The sequence below is a fragment of the Patella vulgata genome, chromosome 5, assembly GCF_932274485.2.
Source record: "Patella vulgata chromosome 5, xgPatVulg1.2, whole genome shotgun sequence".
Classification (NCBI taxonomy): Eukaryota; Metazoa; Mollusca; class Gastropoda; family Patellidae; genus Patella; species Patella vulgata.
The window spans coordinates 76356717-76381287 of NC_065883.2; the positions used below are offsets into that span (position 1 = coordinate 76356717).

The 24571-nt window shown below is 36.1% G+C and overlaps 1 protein-coding gene across 2 annotated transcripts; it reads right to left on the minus strand.

Moving 5' to 3' along the window:
* Positions 1–1081: 1081 nt before the first annotated feature.
* Positions 1082–24452, minus strand: LOC126820385 (BTB/POZ domain-containing protein KCTD3). Of its 2 annotated transcripts, none has more exons than XM_050548296.2 (20): positions 24231–24452; positions 22302–22355; positions 21422–21467; positions 20715–20788; positions 20134–20192; positions 18790–18870; positions 17923–18070; positions 17231–17394; positions 16137–16227; positions 15420–15610; positions 14523–14638; positions 13663–13750; positions 12960–13076; positions 11730–11900; positions 10822–10977; positions 8585–8681; positions 7449–7581; positions 6730–6775; positions 5421–5641; positions 1082–3231 (listed from the first exon to the last, which is right to left on the minus strand). In XM_050548296.2, the coding sequence occupies exons 1-20, from the start codon at positions 24269–24271 to the stop codon at positions 3145–3147; spliced, it is 2181 nt and encodes a 726-aa protein (XP_050404253.1). In that variant the 5' UTR covers positions 24272–24452; the 3' UTR covers positions 1082–3144. The 2 variants fall into 2 exon arrangements, with proteins under 2 accessions (XP_050404253.1, XP_050404254.1); XM_050548297.2 differs by having other exon boundaries at positions 5383–5641; positions 24231–24451.
* Between the last annotated feature and the right edge of the window lie 119 nt (positions 24453–24571).

Here is a 24571-nt window from a genome sequence, read left to right on the forward strand (position 1 = left end):
CTAGTGCTATTCCACTTATAACGCCCTTCATCATACTAAACTTACGCTGTCTGTCTACAACTAGCTCCGTGGGAGACGGTGGCTACCTGGATAAGATGCTGGCTTGCTAGCCTGGAGGTCGCGGGTTCGATCCGGTGTTGGTCAAGAAAGTTCATTGGGATTTTCCAGCGTGGTTTTCCCGGGTCAGTGATGCAGGAAGGAGGGCGTGACAAGGACAGTTGTCTAGTTGTTTGGATGGTACAAAAAAACGAGGTCCTGTGTACACATTGGCGTGCGTGTAAAAGATCCATTGGCAGTTGGAATTTGATGTAAGAGTAGGCCTTAGTGCCGCTGCCTGGGCAAAGTTTCCCCCATAGCACACTGTACCGGTCATCATTGGCTCAGTCGGAGTAGAACAGTAGGATGTTAAACCTCATTTCATTTAACATCTTGTCAAAATAGTGCTAAAGTCATTTATGACTAACAAACTATTATCTTTTCTACAGTTATGTTTCCAATGGGAGGGAAGAGAATTTTGCCTATGAAAGGTTCTGTTGAAACTTTTTTTGCAGTCCATTCATATGTCCACTTTAAGGTTGACAGCATACGACCCCCTTCTGCCCGTCTACTCCCTATCCAACGGCCCTTATAACGTTGTCTACTCTATTTTACTTCTAAAATTCTTAAGGTGTTCAAGTACAGGCACCAATGGTTACATCAATATTGTCAGGGATATGCAAAGCCCAGCTGAACCGGAGAGGGACCCTGGGCCTGACTAGAATCGCGGGGCTTATCCTTTTGAATGGGTTTTGACCAATCACAGAGAAAGTTGAGGGGTTGCAGATTCACCCAGTCTCCGCCCATCGCGGTGCTAGAAGCCTAGACCAATCACCAAGTTTAACTTCATAGAGAAGGTTGAGGTATAGCTCAGTCTCCGCCCTCGTGCCACTAGATCGATTACCGTGAAACTTTCATCTGGAATTTGAATTTTTTCTCTTTGTGCCATGAACCGCGGGGCCTGGGCCCCTCAGGCACATGCCTAAGCTGGACTTTGGGGATAAATATATTTGTGATTCCAATATATAAATAACCAGAAAGTCTGTTAGAATATATAACAATATACTTTTAAATCACAACATTATCAATACAATATCATAAAAAAACCATTTATTATAATAGACAAGACCAGCTTTTATAACATAATTATTACTTATCTTTCATAATATAAAATAATATAACTACCAACAATCCTAACTGGTAGATAGACAAGTTTGTTTCTCACCTTGCCTGTCCAACCTCGTTGGGTTTTGTCCCACAGCTAATGTACCATATTGCACAAGCGAATTATTGAATATTAGTAGAGTAGACCTTAAACCCTATTTCCCTCTTTCCATCAAGTGCTTGTTATATAAACTTAGTAACTGACAGAGAGAGACATACGCAAACTAGGTCATTTACGGGACTAACAACAGACTAGGCTCCTCATATAAATAAAATATCATCTGTAGTATACATGTATACAAACAACTGTCACCCAGACAACTGCAACTAGAACAACTTCCAACCAGACAACTGCCTCCTGGACATTTACAATCCAGACAACTGCTGCTACATCATTTGGAAGCCGGACAACTGCCACTAAGATAATTGTTAATCTAACAACTAGAACAGCCACCACTGTGATAATTGTCACCCGAACGACTGACATTAGGATAATTGTTGACCTAACAACAACTAGAACAGCCACCAATGGGATAATTGCTAATCTAACAACAACTAGAACACCCACCACTGGGATAATTGCTATAATAGATAGTTATTGCCTATAATATCATCTTTCATAGATAGACAAATAACACCAGCATATAAATAATATATACACTTTAGAATATACAATAAACACTACAATAGTTATATATAAACTGTGCAATATACAATATACTGTACAATATTTATATATAAATTGTACAATAAACCCTACAATATTTATATATAAATAACAATATATAAAGCTGTAATCCTGTATTGGTTAGTTACAGATTGTGATAATCGTGAACACAACTTGACAACATGATAACATTTAATGTGGTATTAAAAACTTACAATTGTTACATAAAAACTTGTCTAATTCACCAGTCAGTTAATTAAATATACATTATTCAGAAGCTAAATCTGCCTATTGCAGGTCTTTCTTTAGGCCTGAAATGTTATCTAAATTATTAATTGGACATTAATTAACTTATCCAGACCATAATCAACTCAATGATGTCATCACTAGCCTGCGATATTTATCGGATTAGGATCTGATCTGCTGTTCAATCAATTCTCATTCATGATTAAATCAAGAAATGGATAATCAAGACTATGTTTTTTATCGTACCGACTTCAGTAATGAAGATCGAGGCTAGGCCCAAAATTCAATCGTTAATATCTCAGTTCATAGTGGATCAATTTGACTGAAATTTTCAGTTTCTAACTATTATAGCGAGAACTGTCAGCTTTTTATCTAATCTCCCATAATGTATCTTTAACCCCTTAACTGCGTAGTTTTTAAAACGTTAACTACCCCCTATTGAGTAATTAATTTGATGAAAAATGTCATTTTTTGGCCTATTTCTTCCTGAATACAAATTTTAGTGGTCTAATACCATATTAAAACTAACGGTAAATAGAGTTGTCTCCCTTCAATTAGATTTCCTTGACCAGGCGAATATAACGTCCTACACATGCTGCGATCGTGTTCGAAGAATAGGTTGGGGAAAATACCTCCAGGGCGTTATATTACGTCCTACACACGGTGAGTGGCAGTTGTCCAGGACATTATATAACGCCCTACGCAGTTAACTGGTTAAATATATTTACAAGGTCTACTGTTCCCGGCTCTGTATATACTATTAATTCCAAGCTACTTCATAATTCTATAAAATATGTTTCAATATAAGGTCATGTCAAATTAATTTCTTGTTTTACAACACTGTAAATTAAAAGTTAAAGCAAGAAAAAAAAAACAACAAAAAAAAACCATAAAGGTGTCTGGGTCACTTTGATAATAATTGTGAAAACAAAAATGAAATATTATCATACATAATGGGAAAGATGAAAACGTGAAATATGGAAATTGTTTAAATACAAAATGTTACATCACAGATGATTGGACGATACTGTTTAAACCCAATAACTACTCTTTTCATTGGTTGTTGGAGTGTTGCATGCTCCCTCTGTATCACCCGGTCGTTCCCGAAACTGACTAGCCTGAAGAGGAAAAAAAATGTAATATTAGTACATTTCTAGTTAGTGGTTTACAAAATAAGCACATACAGAAAGAAAGCATTATGTGCTTTAAATTAAATGAAGTGTTATTGCAACACCCAATAAACTGGGTGATTTGATGATAAATTATGATTCTACATTGAAGAAAAAAAAAACTGCCATGACTTCTAAATTTTAAATATCAAACCAGTGATGAAATGTAACCTTCAATGAAATTTATAAAAAAATAAACCCAAACATGTTAACAAACAGTAAATAAAAAGTTATTCTTTCACCATAAACACTACCCATACCACCCTCTCATATAATAACATTACCCACATCCCTCTCATATAATAAACACTACCCACACCACCTCTCATATAAAAAACACTGCCCACCACCTCTCATATAATAAACACTGCCCCCACCGCCTCTCATATAATAAACATTGTCCACACCACCTCTCATATAATAACATTACCCACATCCCTCTCATATAATAAACACTGCCCCCACCACCTCTCATATAATAAACACTGCCCCCACCACCTCTCATATAATAAACACTGCCCACACCACCTCTCATATAATAAACACTGCCCCCACCACCTCTCATATAATAAACACTGCCCCCACCGCCTCTCGTATAATAAACACTGCTCCCACCGCCTCTCGTATAATAAACACTGCTCCCACCACCTCTCGTATGATAAACACTGCCCACATCCCTCTCATATAATAAACACTGCCAATACCCCCCTCTCATAAAATAAACACTGCCCACATCAATCTCCTTTATTAAACACTGCCCACACCACCTCTTGTTTAATAAACACTGCCCCCACCCCTCTCATATAAAAATTCTAACAAAAATAAACTGAAAAGCAAAACAACAACAAAAAAAGGAGATGAGGACTGTTCCATTTAAATTAGCTATGGGGGTTGGTAAGCTATTAAATCAAATTGCCTTTTGCAGGATGGGTCTTGAGAAATGAATTTTGTTGGTGGAGGTGTCAGGAAAAATGAATTTTGTTAGTGGAGGGGTTCTTAAAAATATATTTTTTTCATGGAGGGATCTTGATAAATTCTTTTTTTTTTCATGGAGTAATCTTAGCAAATGATTTTGTTAGTGGAGATGTTCCATAACACTGTAACCCAGGTATTATTCAATCTTATGTATCTAGCACTAATTTCTTTCACATTCGTTTAATATCAAATCTTTGTTTAAAAATTCGTAAAAATCATTTAAAATCACCAAAAATCATCTAATTTGTACATGTGTCCAGTTTAAAGCTGACTGATTAATTTTGATAATGAGTGTCCAATTTACAAGTATTTACACTAGGGACCGGGTATCATCCAGATTTTACGAAAAAAGGTAAGAAACTACCCTTATCATCTAGAATCTAATACTCGTCAACAATGTGTTAAATGCCGTCAAGATTTATCAAAAACGCCCAGTTTGTGCTAGCGTGTAGATTTAGAAACACCGTTTAGTTTTGACATTTATCGTCTACTTTACGACCGTCCAGTTTCTCGGAATGTTTTAGATTTGAAAGGGGTTTAGTTTTTAGATAAGGCATTATTTTCCCGGACGTCTTCGAGAAATGAAGAGTGTTTAGATTTTATGCCAAATTACCACTTTACCGACAGCCGTATTTGTGGTTACGATTTATGTGGTTACAATTAATAGAAAAAAAGATTTTAAAAATATTCACTGATTCAACTTGGTCATCCTTTTATTCTTTCTGTTATTCATATCCCATCAAAAATTAATCATTATACATCATTAATCAATTGGGTTGTTTATTTTTTAACAATGATTGAGAAATTAAACACTTGTAAATTGGACACTCATTATCAAAATTGAATGGTCAGCTTTAAACTGGACAGAAGTACAAATTAGATGATTTATGGTGATTTTAAGCAGTTTTTACAAATTTTTAAACAATTTGGGGGGGAAGGGGTGGGGGGGGAAGGGGGTTCCTCTAGAAAGATACAGGTATTGTTAAATAGAAAAACCCTCACAACTGAAATAATCAAACTAAAAAACACACAAACAAGGAAACCATATTACAAAAGTTAGTAACACCGAAAATAAAATGGTAATTTTCATTGGAGCAGACAGTTTAAACTGACCAATCCAATCACCTTATTTCATGTGTATGTAGTTTCTAAAATCCAGTAACCTGAACATCACTGTCTTCTCCAGGGTCTTGTGCTGCGGAATTTACATTTTGTGAGGCTAAATGACAGGTACGCAGCTTGTTGTAGAACTGTGTGTAGGGTAGACCTCCAACCAATGACGGTGCAGGACTTAGACAGGGCGTGGAAGAACGAGAGGAACTAAGATCACATTGATCCAGAAGATGGACAAGTTCTGTGGGAGTTGGTCCACCGGGGCTCAATTCTGGAAATGAAAAAGTAAATAATTAATCCATGTCATTTTGAAAATTCCATCAGACCGTTATTAACACAGTAAATAAATAGGGTTTCCTGGCAACCAATATACACAGTATTTCCTAACAACAAATAAATGTTCTACAATAGCATTTTGAGGGGAGACAAATAACCTTAAAATCATTGACCCGTACAGAGTTTCAAGGGGTATACTCGACTGAGCATTCTGGAATCCCAAAAGATAGTTACATCGAGTGAATAGGGAGAGAGAGAAATGGGGTTTAACGTCCACTCGACACAAACTAGGCATTTCGGGACTAACACATGGTTTTTAATTTTATTTCAATAATTCGCTTGCGCGTAGGGGTCTTTAGCAGTGGGAGGAAACCTGAAGACCCGGAGAAAACCCACGAGGTTGGACAGGCAACCCTACTCCTTGTCACGTATAACTGGGGAATCGAAACCCTGCCATTCTACTCAACCATTCGGCCATCCACCCCCCCGAGTGAATAGGATATTTGGGACTGTAACGCACATTATGTCTGATATGAAAATATCCCATCCAATCATGACAGCTGAAACATTGGTTGCGTTTAATTGCTTCCGTTTTCTGGACTGAAAGAACTATGATAGGACAGAATTCTGTGTAACTCGAATGCAATTCTGTCCATTCTGGACGTTCAGGACTAACAATCAAGCGTTCCCAAGGTTTCGTTGACAATGGGGAATAACTCTGTATAAAACTGGTGTGATATAAAATGAAGTTTTATGACAGGTCAGCTAAAACTAATGTGAAAGACTTTTGGAAACCTTTATGGCATGGGTTCCACGTTGGCCGTATATGTCGGTCAAGACCTAGTTATGGAATATTTAATTAATAAATAATTATCATAAGCCTTACTAATATTTCATTTTTAAGTCCAATATATTTTTTGTGGACACCATGCTGACAAAGAGGTATAGACACGTGAATTCACAATACCCTACCATGAATAAAAAACATGAAATGTGAAGTCAATTCAGAACATTCTGGAATTAAAATGAAGTAGCGTTATTGACAGTATGGTTCAGTGGATGTTATGTAATAAGTATACTTACTTTGTTCCTTGTTCAGCTGATCCATAGCAGTCGTTAAATCCCACATCTAAAATAAATTTGTAAAATTCAAAAATATAATTTCTAACAGAGAGAATTCGGGTTTAATGTCTACTTTTCATAAACTAGGTCATTATGGGACTAACATATGGTACAATCTTATTTCAATAATTTGCTTGTGCATGGGGTGGGTGGGGTCCTATGCAGTAGGAGGAAACCTGGAGAAGAAACACGAGATTAGGCAGACGACCCTACTCCTTGTCACTTACAAGCTTAGAATCGAAACCATGGAGGTTGGGTGTTCGATCCCTGCATTGGCCGAGAAAGTTCATCCAGATTTTCCGGCGTGGTTTCCCCTTGTCAGTGATGCAGGACGGATGGCCTGACAAGGACAGCTGTCTAGTCATTTGGATGAGACGAAAAACCGAGGTCCCGTGTATACATTGGAATGCACGTAAAAGATCCCTTGGCAGTTGGAATTCGATATAAGAGTAGGCGATAGTGCCGCTGCCCGGGCAAAATTTCCCTCATAGCACACTGTATGGCGTATGCCCGTCTTCATTAGCCCAGGTTAGGAGCAGAACAGTAGGACGTTAAACCCCATTTCATTTCATTTCATTTCAACAAAAGTTGCAAAAAAAGAGAGTTTGATGGTCTGATTATCAGTCTGCCTCAACGTGCTTTGAGAATCTCCTCGAAATAAAAGATTATTTTATACTGACCTGTATGCTACCATTAGTATGTCCAGTAAATAAATATCTTCTAGGTCGTGAACCCATTCTATTTGAACCCTCACATTCGTGTACACAGAAAGCACTGATAGTACTGGAATCAACTGACTTTATAACACAAACCCTGAAAACAATAAAATAAACATGGTTAAACATACATTACTCAAGAGGTAAATCTGTCTATTGCAGGTCTTTCTTTAGGCCTGAAATGTTATCTAAATTATTAACTAGACATTAATTAACTTATCCAGACCATAATAAACTCTCGATGCCAAAGTTACTCTGCGATATTTAGCGGATTGGAATACATTTTGTGAAGGATGATTTAACATCAAAATGGTTAATCGAGACTATTTTTTATCATACCGACTCTAGTAATTATGATCGAGGCTAGCCCAAAATTCAAAAGCTTATTTCTCGGATCAGAGTAGAGCAATTTGACTGACATTTTCAATATATTCTATTTACGTTGTCTATTTTTTTTTAACAATTATAGCGAAAACTGTCAACTCTTTATCAAATCTCCCATAATGCCTCTTTAGTTACATGCTGCACTGGTAGCTTTCGTAGGTATATATTGAGGTTAGAATATGTCAACACCATATTTTTAGACAATTTGTTAACGATTCTGCCTCCATATCACCAGAACAAAATTAACAATGTGAGCATCACTGCGACACCAACAGAGACAAGCTGTCAAACATCAAAAAAATTTCAAATTCACTGACAAAGAATTGCTTGACACTCTGACATTGCTGTGTATGTTGAAAGTCCACTCGACACAAACTAGGTCATTTTAGGACTAACATATGGTTCAATTTCATTTTAATAATTTGCTAGCGTGTAGGGGTCTTTCGCAGCGGGAGAAAACTGGAAGACCCAGAGAAAACCCACGAGGTTAGACAGGCGACCCTACTCCTTTTGTCCAGTACAACTCCCCAGACAGGATATGAACATGAGACATCCTGAATCAAACGGCCAGTGCCCTACCACCTGCTATTTCTGGAAAAAATGCTGTTGGCAATACTTGGCATATCTATAGCTTAATATATCAATGTTTGCTGATGATTTGAAAAGCCAATTTACCTAAGCCGTATTTTGTAAATCACAAAAATAATTTAACTAACCTTTGACCCGAGGAAGAAAATCGTATAAAAAGTTGATCTGTTTCTGGTACAACTTTCTGTACGAATACTTGCTGATCATCTTGTTCACCAAATGGACCTGAAATTATTACATCAAATATTAAACATACATTATGCAAGAGCTAAATCTGCCTATTGCAGGTTTTTATTTAGGCCTGAAATGTTATCGAAATTATTAATTAGACATTAAATAACTTATCCAGACCATAATCAACTTTCGATGTCATCACTAGTCTGTGATATTAACTAACTGGATTTGAATACATTTTGTGATGGATGATTTAACGTCGAAATGGATAATCAAGATTTTTTTTTTATCATACCAATTTTAGAAATGATGATCGATGCTAGGCCTAAAATTCAATCGCTAATATCTTGGTTCAGAGTGGAGTGATTTGACTGATATTTTCAGCATATTCTATTTACGTTATCTATTTTTTAACTATCATAGCGATAACTGTCAGCTCTTTATCTAATATCCCATAATGCCCTTTTAAATAAAACAAAGTTATTACATCAGATATTACATCAAATAACAAAGTTATTACTGATATCACATCAAACAAAGTTATTACATCAAATATCAGATAACAATAACTCAGACAATTGCTGACGAACTTGAAGAAAACTTAAACATGATTATCTTAAGAATGCAGCCTTTCCATTGGCCAAGACCTAATATTGGTGCTTTAACTTAAGTGCTCAGCCAATCAACAATTAGTTTAAGATTTCTTGAATAAGGCCCCAGGTCCAAATTATTCTGTTGTTTTATTTCGTATCATTTACAGAAAGCAAGGCACCTTTGCTATTGCTGGCTTAAATCTGAAGGAGTCTTATAAAGCGCTAAAATCCATATCACAATAGGGAAATGCTCTATGCGTTGACCACACATCAAGCATACTATAACACAAATTACACATGATAATTATCATGTCCCAGTTTAATATAACGTTTAAAAAGATGGGTCTTTAGCTTTGATTTAAATGAAGTTAATGTTTCAGCAGACTTTAGTTTTAGGGGTAAGGTATCCAAAGCGTTACAGAAATATGAAAAAGATCAGGCACCAAATATTTCAGATGTTGATCATTGCAGAAAAGTTTGCAGAAGATTTGATTTCTGTTCCCTCAGTTCAGTTTATGAAAAAAAGACTAAAAACGATCAAATCAGTACAGTATAACGATAAAGCTACGGCAGTATTTTTAAATCCAGTAAACAGACATAATATAACACAACACAGTTGTATGGATAACAATCACTATATTATATACACACAACGTTTCGACAAGATTTCACTGGTCGTTATCAAGCATACAGATGAGGAAAAAAATTATGACAGTGTTATATATAAGGTACAGAGAGAGAGAAATGGGGTTTAACGTCCACTCGACACAAACTAGGTCATTTCGGGACTAACATATGATTCAATTCTATTTTCATAATTCGCTTGCGCGTAGGGGTCTTTAGCAGTGGGAGGAAACAGGACACAGAGAAAACCCACGAGGTTGGACAGGTGACCCTACTCTTTGTCACGTACAACCGGGGAATCGAAACCACGCTATATATAAGGTATAGTCAACAATAACAGAGATGTCATGAAATAACAATTATCAAACTTTAGCTTAATGGGTTACACAAAATGAGTATACTGAGGTTTAATTGTGATAACTAGGGTTAGGGTTACGACATGGTATATACAGAAAAAGAATTAAAGAGGAAATGACAGGTGAAACCTACTAGGTGAAGTCATTAGATATTAGAGATAAAGTATTAAAGAGGAAATGACAGGTGAAACCTACTAGGTGAAGTCATTAGATATTAGAGATAAAGAATTAAAGAGGAAATGACAGGTGAAACCTACTAGGTGAAGTCATTAGATATTAGAGATAAAGTATTAAAGAGGAAATGACAGGTGAAACCTACTAGGTGAAGTCATTAGATATTAGAGATAAAGAATTAAAGAGGAAATGACAGGTGAAACCTACTAGGTGAAGTCATTAGATATTAGAGATAAAGAATTAAAGAGTAATTAATCAAAACATAGATGATGGGTGAAACCTACTAGGTGAAACCATAGTATATGTCTCTGGAGTTAAAATAAATGGTGAAAAAGCACCTTACTTATTGTGATATTCATATAGGACAAAGCTACGATAGTATATCTAAATCTAGTATACAAACACACTATTAACCTAAAACAGGCTATACATTGTTATACATACCAAAATCATTGCCTGCAGTATAGCTGGCTTGTGGATCCAGATCTTCAAGGGAGACAACTTTAAAGGAAGCTAGTGGTGTTGATCCTGGCTGCGTTGAAATCATTCCACGAAACCTCGTCACACTCCATGTTCTGACATGATTGTATTCGGAACAAACTAAAAACACAAGTAAATTCACAATAAAAGCACAGAGCCTTTTTTTAAATTGGCTTAGATATTAAATGGATTAGAAATGAAATGAAATGAAATGGGGGTTTAACGTCCTAATGTTTTGCTCCGACTGGGATAATGAAGACGGGCATAAGACCATACAGTGTGCTATGAGGGAAATTTTGCCTGGGCAGTGGCACTATCGCCTACTTTTATATTGAATTCCAACTGCCAAGGGATCTTTTTCGTGCATTCCAATACATACACGGGACCTCAGTTTTTCGTCTCCTTCGAAGGACTAGACAGCTGTCCTTGTCAGGCCCCCCATTCTGCACCACTGACAAGGGGAAACCACGTCGGAAAATCTGGATGTACTTTCTGGGCCAATGCAGGGATCGAACACCTGACCTCCAGGCTAGCGAGCCAGCGTCTTAGCCATCTAGCCACCGTGGCTCCCAAAAAATGGATTAGAACACAAGCGCCATTTAATAATTTAAGGTTAAAATGGGTACTTGACAATTGATAATATTTTGGCTAAATCTTGTCAAAACTTCAAACATTTATAACTTCGTTGAGAATAAGTTAATTTGAATGAAATTTTCAATATATTCAGTTTTTATTATCTTGTTTTGAACTGTTATAGCAAGACAGACATCTCTTTATCTAAATCTTACATAATGTGTCTTTAACTTCTTCAGTGCTGGATATTTAGTAAACAAACTAAAGTTATTGGGATTAAAACAAATGAAAATAATTACCAGACACAAGATGTTTTTCTGATAACATCACCTTGGTAACGGGACTACGATGAACTGTAAATGTTTGGAAGAGTTGTGGACCATGTCCGACAGTTTCTGGATGTTGAACTATAACACGAACTGTACCGGAACTGGTGCCGTACGCTATCTCTATCCAATTACCACTTAAACCTAGAAACATTCATATATTATACAAATTCAATACATTTATACCTACATAAAATTGTATATTTATACAAATTCAATTACCTTTTACACACCTCCACACTATATCTCCCGTAGCAACTATTGATGTTTTACACACCTCCACACTATATCTTCAATAGCAACGATTGATGTTTTACACACCTCCACACTACATCTCCCATAGCAACTATTGATGTTTTACACACATCCAGACTACATCTCCCATAGCAACAATTGATGTTTTATACACCTCCAGACTACATATCCCATAGCAACTATTGATGTTTTATACACCTCCAGACTACATCTCCCATAGCAACGATTGATGTTTTATACACCTCCAGACTACATCTGCTGTAGCAACTATAGATATTTTAAAGTGGCTATACCCCTGTTTTATCCTACTGTAAAGTCATTAGGGTTTGATATTGAGGTAACATTAACCTCCAATGACCACATGCTTTGAATTTCAAGTGTACAAGATAATTTTTATACTTTCAATGTGTGAGTCAATGGAACCTATTTCCATGGTTGTTATTCGGAATAAAACCAGCGGTCTCCGACCTTAGGATTTTTATTTCGAATAACATGACCACTGAAAACCTCTGATCGTCATTTGGATGATTTTGAATTCCTTGCAAACTGACAGTGGGCCTGACAAGGACAGCTGTCTAGTCCTTAGGATACGACGGAAAGATGAGGTCCCCTGTATACATTGGCGTGTACGTAAAAGATCCCTTGGCAGTTGGAATTCGATATAAGAGTAGGCCTTAGCACACTGTAAGGCGTATGCCCGCCTTCCTTAGCCCAGTCAGAGCAGGACAGTAGGACGTTAAACCACATTTCATTTCATTTTAATCATTTGATACTTCATAAATGTAACATAAAATATCTCTAGGGGGTTGATTGGTTTAACACATGTGCCCAGGCAAAATTTCCCTCATATAACACTGTATAGCGTACAGTTGGAACAGAACAGTAGGATGTTAAACCCCATTTCATTTCCTTGCCAACTACAATATTATGAAAGTTGATCGTACTTACTTGTTTTAGGGGTAAGATAAACACTAAGAGCTGTTACCATATCATTAGACGGATCTTTGTATAATTCTGTTACTAATAAATCATTATCCTTCATTCTTAATGGAAACTTTTGCATATCTGAAAACAAAATATTGAAACATATGTTACAATGTAGGAGGGAGAGAGAGATAAGGTTAAACGTCCACTCAACAACAAACAACACAAGTTAAGTCATTTCGGGAATAACAATTTTATTTCAATAATTCACATGTGCTTAGCGGTCTCTGGCTGTGGAAAGAAACTGGAGGACATGTGGAAAAAACGACCAAGTTTGACAAGAGACCCTACTCCTTGTCATGTACAAGCAGAGATTGAAAACACACCACTTGACTCAATGGTAGACACTATGATGGAACGTGTCACAAAGCCACAAACCCCCAATGTATGTTAGGGCTATCAAAACCATTCATATTTCAATATATAGAAATGTGGGGTTTTTTTAAATATGTATCGCAATGCAAACTTTAGCGAATAAATATTTCTCTTTGTTTTCTAATAGATTGCTTTATTTCATAAAATAATGTAATTGTATGGAAACACACAATCATTGCAATTTATGTAAAAAATGGCAAAATAAAAGGATTTTGATGATTCTAGACATTTTTCACTACTGTGAATGGTTATAATAAATAGAACCATTATTATAACCCAATATTTGACTCACCAATATAATAAATAGAACCATTATTACAACCTAGTAGAAGAAATGAACCAGCTGTATCATAACTTGTTATAGGGACTACATCTTGTATCTAAAAATAGACCAATAAATATATATGTAATCAATCATAAATCAATTATCTTCAAGGATCTAAATTATTCGCATAAATAATTATTCTAATCAATTGTTCTCAAGTATCTACGTCAATTAGGTAATTAATTATTTTAATTTTCTTCAAGGATCTAAATTTTTCGGAAAGATAATTATTTTAATAAATTGTCCTCCAGTATCTAAGGAGTTCAACGTCTTCTTGACACAAATTGGGTCATTCCAGGACTAAGATATGATTCAATTTTATTTTCATAATTTGCTTGCATGCAGAAGTCTTATGCAGATGGAGGATACTCTATTGCTTGTCATGTATAAGCTGGGGATCGAAACCATGCGACTTGACTCAGTAACAGACTTTATGATCTAAAGCACATGCGTTAAACCATTCAACCCCACAACCCCCGAGAAATGTTTTATATAATATGTTACATTTAAGAAGTATCAAATGATTAAAATGAGGTTTAACGTCCTACTGTTCTACTCCAACTGGGCTAAGGAAGACAGGCTTACGCCATACAGTGTGCTATGAGGAAAATTTTTCCCTGACAGCGGCGCTAAGGCCTACTCTTATATAGAATTCCAACTGCCAAGGGATCTATTACGTGCACGCCAATGTGTACAAGGGACCTCGGTTTTTCGTCTCATCTAAATGACTAGACAGCTGTCCTTGCTAGGCCCTCCGTCCTACACCACTGACAAAGGTAAACCACGATGGAAACAAAATGATTAAAATATTAAAATGTTATGTTTACCTGCCAATGTTGTGTCATTGAATGCCAGACACCAACTTTTCCCGTTTGACTTAGAGCTACCAACTGACTTCCAATAAAAAATAATGAATCTACGGATACATTCAGATTAAATACTCCTGAAAATATATGTATATAATACTCTTAAAAAAAATTTGAGTAGGACCAGATTAAAATACTCTTGTTAAATATGAGTATAACCAAATTAAACAGCAACAAGAAGGTTCCCATGACCAGATATCTGGTATACCAAAAACTATGTCAAACATATTTACATGGAAACATAAAAACAAAGCTTGCCTATCCCAAAATCAACTACAATACGATTATTATAATAATAATACACGATTTTTATGACGTAATATCCATGCATGAGCATGCTCAAAGCACAGCCCAAAACCGATCACAACTGTCACAAAGTAAATGCTTTCTTTAATTAAATCTGAAGTTTTTCAGTTCCAGGTGTTAATCAAATCACTGTTTGTTTATTTGGCTTAGGTATTACAAGGTGATTCTTATCTGCAGATTATACTAGAGCTGTCAAAAAAAATCAATACATCAGGCCCCCCGATTTCACATAGCATTCTCAGACTTAATATCTTTGATCCAGAAACACAAAATCTTGTACATAAGTTTTTTATTGATGTATTGGATACATTAAAACAAGTTTTATAAAGGGCAATATTTTAGATAAAATAAGGAGAAAAATTCTGAGTAAATTCTTAACTTAAGTTTGAGAATACTTTGTGAACTTAGGGCCTGTATATTGCGATATGGGTCTTTCGCGATATAGGCCTTCCGCGATGCGATTTTTTGACACAAGTTGCATGTATCAATATTTCCACTCTACTTTTATTTTATTTTCAAAATGGCTGCTTGTTGAGTGTCACTAGATCTTACCTATTTCTCTCGAGTCGCCATCATCATTGATATTCCACAATCTAATCATACTATCAAACGATGCTGCCACCATTTTATTAGAATGATCTTGATTTGGGTTTAAAACTTTGGCATTGATGGCTATTCTCTCTACCTGTATTTCCATATATGGACTGACCCAGATCAGATGCCATCCAGTGGAATCTTTCATTCTGTAAAACAAACAGAATAATTATGGAGAATACCATCCACAAAAAACCCTTTTAGGTCATTTTAGGATTGAAATGTGACGATAATCTTTAGCTTCATTTTAGTCATGAGAGTTCATAAGAAACCTCATCTCTCAACCCTCCGCGTTTTGCATCAATATATCTCAACGTTTTTAGCCACGTTCTCGTAGCTAGGGAGTCCAGTCTATCTGGACAGGCAGACAACAGGTTTTCTAAATTTGTATGCAGTGATTAAACATACATTATGCAAGAGCTAAATGCCTATTGCAGGTCTTTCTTTAGGCCTGAATGTTATATAAACTATTAATTAGACATTTATTAATCAACTCTAGATGCCATCTTATGTGTCGGATTTTCACTGGATTTGAACCTGATCTGCTCATGGCTCATTGATGATTAAAGGTGAGGCAGTCAATATTTACATGTACCCAGTGATAAAGGGTTAATATGATATATTGAAACAAAGGGTTAATATGATGATATACTGAAACAATATAAGTTGTAATACCTGAAACAGCAGACAAAGTGAAGATACGCAACACAAATCCAGTTATGATGACCCCTCACCATAGTAACACGTAATGGTTCAACAATAACAGCTACAAATAAAATAAAATCAGTCAATACATTACAGTAGGCGAGTCAATACATCTATATTACAGTGGGCGAGTCAATACATCAAGACTATTTTACAGTGGGCGAGGGACTACATCAAGACTATATAACAGTGGGTGAGTCAATACATCAAGACTATATTACAGTGGGCGAGTCAATACATCAATACAATATTACAGAGGGCGACTCAATACATCAAGACTGTATTACAGTGAGTCAGTCAATACATCAAGACTATATTACAGTGGGTCAGGCAATACATCATATATTTATTTTCCTTAATCAGTTGCCGCCATGACAGTTATCACAGACTTTCATTAGACTTGGCGAGATTACAAGAGAATTATACACCCGACCTCCAGGCTAGCGAGCCAGCGTCTTACACACTTAGCCACCGTGACCACAGAGAATTATACATGTTCAAGGCCCAATGTAAATAAACAATATAAAGGTACATGTCAATGTACATGATATTTAACAGTATGGTGTTGTTTTCCTTCACGGTTATTGGAGAAGACATGAAATGAAATGGGGTTTAACGACCTACTGCTCCGACTGGGCTAACGAAGACGGACATACACCATACAGCATGCTATTAGGGAAATTTTGTCTGGACAACGGCGTTGATGCCTAATTTTATATCGAATTCCCAGTACCGAGGGTTCTTTTACGTACCCGCCAATGTGTACACGGGACCTCAGTTTTTCATCCCGTCCGAACAACTAGACAGCTGTCAAGGGAGAACCACATCAGAAAATCCTGATAAACTTTCTCAGCCAACACTGGCATCGGACACAGGAACTCCAGGTTAGCGAGCCTCAGTTTTTCATCCCGTCCGAACAACTAGACAGCTGTCAAGGGAGAACCACATCAGAAAATCCTGATAAACTTTCTCAGCCAACACTGGCATCGGACACAGGAACTCCAGGTTAGCGAGCCTGGAGCCACCCTGACTCTCATTCAAAAGAACTTGATAAAAGTACTTACTGGTGGAACTACTGCCACAATCAAACATCTTTAGACGACTAAAATCTTGTGATGATGTACGAGAATGACGAAGATCAGCTGATGAATTGCGTGAATGACCTCTAGTACGAAGGTCATGAGAACCTTGACGGGAGTGACACATTCTACTATCTAACGACGAGTTTCTGAAACAAAATATAAAACATCTGTTTATTACATCAAAAGACACTCAATTAAAGATGTAAGATTTAGACCGTTCTTGCTATAATAGTTATATTAACGATACATTATGGAAGATTTAAATAAAGAGCTGCCTGTTCTTGCTATAATAGTTCTATTAAAGATACATTAGTAAGATTTAGATAAAGAGCTGTCCATTCTTGCTATAATAGTTCAAAAATAGATAATGTAAAATGAATATGTTGAAAATTTCATTTAAATTACTTTATTCTGAGTGAAGTTATGACTTTTTGAAGACGTAGTGTAGACCTATTATTAGAATGAATCAAACTATATACATGTAAAGAAAAACACAGCTATCAATTTACCAGTAGACACTAGTGAATACTCAATTGGGGTCACTGGTTTTTCGCATTTTCTTAGAGTGCCGTTAAAAATTTTGCGGCACAATTAGAAAGATCTCTCGGCACACTGGTTGAGAATCACTGCGCTATGATATCTGCGCGAGTGGTGAACTGTGCACCATTACTTACCTGGAATGTGATCTAGAAGCAGTGGCAACAGCAGCAGTTTCACTAACTCTAACAACGGATCCACCAACAACACGAACTACGTCTGTTACATCTAAACTAGTTGTAGATGTTGATCGCTGTTTATCCAATCCTTCCGGTAATGGAGGACCTGGAATATAATATATTGTTTTAATTAGTTCAATGAATATTATATACATCAGAGGATACAAAGGAGGAGAAATATATTTAAATTTTACGTCACAAAATCCTAAAAGTGAAATGAAATGGAGATTAGTGTTTCTTTTATGTGCACCAACCAGTTAGAGGGAGAGAAATGGAGTTTAACATCCACTCGACACAAACTAAGTCATTTCGGGATTAACATATGGTTCAATATTATTTTATTAATTCGCTTGCGCATAGCGGCCTTTAGCAGTGGGAGGAAACTAAAGAACCCAGAGAAAACCCACAAGGTTGGACAAGCGGGGAATCGAAAACACGCCACTTGACTCAATGACAGACCTTATGATGAAACACTCCACAAGTTAAACCATTCAGCCACCCAACCCTCCGTGCACAAACCAGACTGAAGTGTTGAAATCTGTACGCCATGTAGTGTGCTTAATTTAAATTTCCAAATGAAAATGAAATGGAATGGGGTTCAATGTCGTACTGTTCTGCTCCAACTGGGCTAATGAAGACAGGCATACGCCATACAGTGTGCTAGGAGGGAAATTTTGCCCGGGCAGCGGCGCTACGGCCTACTCTTATATCGAATTTCAACTGCCAAGGGATCTTTTACGTGCACGCCAATGTGTACATGGGACCTCGATTTTTTGTATCATCCGAACAACTAGTCAGCTGTCCTTGTCAGGAATTTTAACTTACACGGAGGTTGTAAATAACCATGGAATAGAACATCGCCACACGAAGCGTCGTCTAAATCTTCACATAAAACCAGACGCCGAACTGAAAAATAGAAAAATGATTATAATTAAAGAGAGAGAGAGAAAATGGGGTTTAACGTTCATTTGACACAAACCAGGCCATTTTGGGACTAACATATGGTTTTTAATTTTACTTCAATAATTTGCTTGCGCGTAAGGGGGAGGAAACCTGGAGGACCCGGAAACAACCCACGAGGTTGGACAGGCAACCCTATTCCTTGTTACGTACAACCGGGGAATCGAAACCCCGCCAGTTGACCCATGACAGCGCCGCGTGCTAACCATTCAGCCATCCACCCAACCCCCACATGCCAGTTGACTGAATGACAAGCCTTATGATACAGCGTGCACATGCTAACCATTCGGCCATCTAACCCCCCTTATAATTAAAGATGGATTTTTAGGGAGCTAAATCTGTATATTGCAGGTTTTTTTTAGGCTTGTTTGTTTTAGTTCGTTTCTGGAGTTTAACATTCACTTCTACCAGGGGTGATATCGTAGACAAGAAATTTTTGTTTATTTTTAGGCTTCAAATGTTATATCATTTATATTTAACATGACAAGCCTATAATCAACTCTCTCTAGACCATCAGATGGCATGTAATTATATAACGTACATTCCATTCCGTGTATTTTCCTGGGAAAGTTGTCGGTAATCTAAATTAAACATTCATTTTTATCTACTTGCATATATCTTCTTTGAGAGGCATTTAGCAATTGACATACGTAATAAACACAAAAACATAATATGGAACACAATTACTATTTTAATTTAAGCGACGTTTCGTTGAAAATAATATACAAACCTTCTGTATATTCTAATCATCATTATTTGTTTGATAACTTTGACAGAACCTTCAACGAAATGTCCCTTAAATTAAAATAGTAATTGTGTTCCATATTATGTTTTTGTGTTTATTACTTGCATATAGTAACGAGGGGGAGCCATCACAGATTTCCCTCATAAAGATATTAGTTTAGTTCTTAGGCAAACCTTTCAGGTTCAAGTGAGAGAGAGATTGTGAGTTAGTTGTATTTTACGTCCGCTTCCACTGAGGTGATATCACAGACAAGTATGAGAGAGTGTGTCTTTTCCCTTTATATAATCGTTGAAGTTCCACTGGAGTCAATGCTTCCGTAATGCATGAACAGAAAGTTGGATAAAGAATTGTCGTTATAAAACTTTCACGCCGATAAGATTAAGTCCCTACCCTTTTCTATTCATTTGTTCATCAAAAAAAAAAATCAAAATGATCACAATGTAAAGAATCAACAATAAAGTTACCTAGTGGAGTAATACCATAAAATTCTGCCTCGTGTCGTAAAGGAGATAAATTTAAATTTCTGAAAAAAACAAGAGTGTATACATCTTTACACTGGTTGAGAAAAGCAACCTAGTATTTTATAGTTTATAAATTATTTATTTTCACCAAGAAATAGTAAACAATATTTTAAAATATGTTATATAATTTCTGACTTCAGAGTAGATGTATACCTATATGAAATTCTGACATATTCTTTCTTGAGCGAAATTAACACAGAATTCAGTTTTAAATAGATATTTTAAAATAATATCCGACTATATGAGACGTGGAAGACATTTTTGCCTATTAGAATTTTAAGTACAATTCAAGTTTAAAAGTTGTTTTTAAATAATTTCTGATTCACAGCATAACAGATTTGGGAGATGTTTTTCTTGTCAAAATTTCAACTAGAATTCTGCTATAAATTGTATTGTTTTTTGTTATTCAGAGTATAAGATTTGGGTCATGTATTTTTGTAATAAACTGAACTCTAGAATTTGGTTTTAAATCATTTTTTTAAAATAATTTCTGACTTCAGAGTTAAAAGAAAATGAATACTTACTTTAATTCTACTTCTTTAGTTCTAAGAAAGTTTAAAATAACAGCAAATAATTTGGGATCTCTGTCAATAAATATCTAAAATAGAAACAAGTTTTGTTTAATTTCATCTTTACCCTTTAATACATAGACAAACTGACAATACGGCTCCGTCTAGCAAAAACATAATCACCTTGTAGATTCATTAAATCACTAATTTCCGTCTTAGTCCAGACTTTTTTCTGTATGCAAATGAGGTTCATCAAAGATTCCTTATAAGGTATATGTAAAGGCAATTTGCTTAAAATTTCAGTCAAACTGATCCACTATGAACCGAGAATTAAGCGATTGAAATTTCGGCCTAGCCTCGATCCTCATTACTAAAGTCTGTACGATAAAAAACATATAGTCTCGATCATCCATTTCATGATTAAATTATGAAGTCGAGCAGCAAATGGGATCCTAATCCAGTAAATATCGCGCGATAGCGATGCCATCGAGAGTTGGTTATGGTTTGGATAAGTTAATTAATGTCTAATTAATAGTTTATATGAGATGTTTAATCAATGTCTTAATTCTTGGTTCCTAGTAGATCAATTTGACTGAGATTTCCAGCAAATTGCCTTTACATTATCTAGATTTTAACTATTATAATGAGAACTGCCAGCTCTTTATCTTATCTCCCATAGTGTATGTTTAATATGCATGTGAGATCAATGATATAATACTTACTGCACCGGTCTCATCTCGTAGAGACGAAATTCTTCCACTCAGCATACTATAAAAAAAAGAAATATCTCGCCTTAACATTAATATGCCAGACCAATTAAACTCATAGCTTTTCTAGGTCTGGTCAATGATCTTTTATTTTATTAAATTGCTCGGAAGGAAGTCAAATTTCTGTTAAACATCTCCCCCCCCCCCCCAAATAAATAGTAGACTCGATTTTTTAATTAACAGCGTTGACTGAATGTACGGTTGTAGACTTTGTTTCTTACCTTTCTATATAATATCTACTGGCAGAGAATCGGTTTCAGATGAGTTATTGCTAACAAACTTGAACGTAATAGACTTTGTGATAATACTTGCCCTCAGTTTAAATATTTATTTATTTTGTCGATCATACTTTAATTGGAGGAGCTGGCGGAGCTTTAGGGGTTTTAAAGGTGTCGCCCCAACAAGAATAATATTACTTATATATACAACCAGTTACTGTTTCAAATATCCTGATGTATGAATATTTTGTATCCTATATTACAGGGATATATTTTATTCTATTTGAGCCAATAAATATTGAGTAAAAAAGGTACAGAGTAAGGAAGAAAAGGTAAATAACATAAAATAAATAAAATTTGTCTTTTTTAGTCTTCCAAATAAATCTCTTCATCCTTCGGCTAACAGCGGTTACTATTTTCTCACTTCGAGCACCCTCTTTGGACACCACCTAAGAAAAGTTTTGATCATAGGGCCAGGGATGAGAGGAAAATCAGTATGGATAGAAAAAAAGGTACATTGTGGAAGAATATACACCCCTTGTATTTTATATACATGAAATCTTAATCAAATATACTCTAATTATTTTATTTAATTTTACATGTTAAATTAAATGTACCTTGTAAAAAATGAATCTGGTATCCATGTTAGAGTTTGTCTTGACGTGGAGAATCTGGAAAGATAGAAAGGTAAACAAACAAAAGTTTAAATGGTTGGGTCAAATTGTACAACTTTTCTGCCCCAACTGGGCTAATTAAAAGAGTGAGAGAGAAATGGGGTTTAACGTCCACTTGACACAAACTATGACATTTCGGGACTAACATATGGTTAAATTTTATTTCAATAATTCACTAGCCCGTAGGGGTCTTTAGCAGTGGAAGGAAACCGGTGAAAACCCTTGATGTTTGACAGGCCACCCTTCTCCTTGTCACGTACAAGCTGGGATTCAAAACCACGTCACTTGACTCAATGACAAACCTTATGATCAGACTCGCATGTGTTAATCATTCGGACACCCGACCCCAAGTGCTAATTAATTGTGAACTCCTCTTCATCAAATTCCAACAATGTGTAAAAGGGACATTGATTTTTCCCTTCATATGAAAGATTAGACGTTGTTCCCCGCCACCAGGCCCTATGACCTGCATCAGTAACAAGTGGGAACCATGCTGGGAAATCCCAAAGGACTTTTCCTGCCAACAGAAGAATCGAACATGCACATTCTGGTTTGTGAGCCAGCGCGTTACTTAATGAACCACTGTTATTAAGAGATCCCACGAATGGTTTTCAACAATCATCATATATTAAGATTCATGAGATTTTTACTTTAAGAGCAAGATTAATTCCATTTCAATTAACAGTTTATTATATTTATGACACTGCAGTGCTTAGCTGAACAGAAGTTCTGCACCTTAAAGATACAATAGGCAGATGTAGCTCTTGCATAATTTATGTTTAAGTGTCTTTACATGTATGTTTGCAGTCTGTATTCCCCTTTTCATTGGTGCAGGGCAAACGGCTCTCCAAGGAAAAGTGTCTAGTCTATCGAACAGAACAAAAAACAAGGTCATGTCACTCATGTAGATGGCAGCAAAGTAAAGATCAGCTGACAGTTGGAAAATGAAATAAGCATATTCCACAGAGAGCTCTTCGGATAAATTGTCACTCCTAGCAAACTGCATGGCTTAGCCCCATCTACATTAGCTTAATATTAAATGACATGAAATGAAATGGGGTTTAACGTCCTACTGTTCTGCTCCTAAATCGGGCTAATGAAGACGGGCATACGCCATACAGTGTGATATGGAGGAAATTTTGCCCGGACAGCTGCACTACGACCTACTCTTATATCGAATTCCAACTGTCAAGGGATCTTTTACGTGCACGCCAATGTGTACACTGGACCTCGATTTTCCATCACATCCTTACCACAAGACAGCTGTCTTTGTCAGGTCCTCTGTCCTACATCAATGACAAGGGAGAACCACACCGGAAAATCTGGATGAACTTTCTCGGTCAATGCTGGGATCGAAACACCCAACCGCCGGGTTGGCGAGCCAGCGTCTTACCCACTTAGCCACCGTGATCCCCTCGTATTGAATGCATAGTGATCATGGGTAGTGATGGGTATTGCCACTGCAGTCACGATATGATAATATTGATATGTCAATGAAGCGCGCAAAAAAACACGAATCGAGAGAGGACAAATTGCGATGCATCGATGAGAGTTCAGATAATCGTACAGATCAATGCTTAAAAAAAAATGTTTCATAATCATAATGAGTAATTTATTACAGAACATTGTCACTGTCAGAACAGTGCCTTTCACATTTAATTTATATTAATTATGACAAAAATGATGGCGATTGTAATAATTTCTTCAACAATAAATAATAATAATAATATTAAATATTTTCAATAATTTTCTTGCAGCCAAACCATGCAAAACAAAATTCATAAAAAAACAGATTGGCCATCTTTAGTCCCTAGAAAATATAGAAGAGAAAGTTTTTATCTGAGAAAATGAACGTGACATTATTGGGTTTACCTTGTTCCTCCAACATTTAAGTGGATAATTTCTCCTGCCATGATGATGGGCCTCACTTAGGCCTAATCTTTTAGATCAAGGTGGTCATTGCTATTTTATAAGCTTTTAACACCTGCAAACGGTGGCTTTTTGATCTATATTTATCGACATAAACCGATCCGTTCCTTTTTATTCAATCTTCACAATCTTCTATTTTTAGCTTCTTTACGGGTTCACCTGTTGAAGTCAACATTATCCAGTCTCCCGAAAATTGTAAAGGATTTTACCGTTACAATCAAGTCTGGCTACTCGAAAATAAAATGAGATATTAAAGGTCAAGGTCGTAAAACAGAAAGATAACT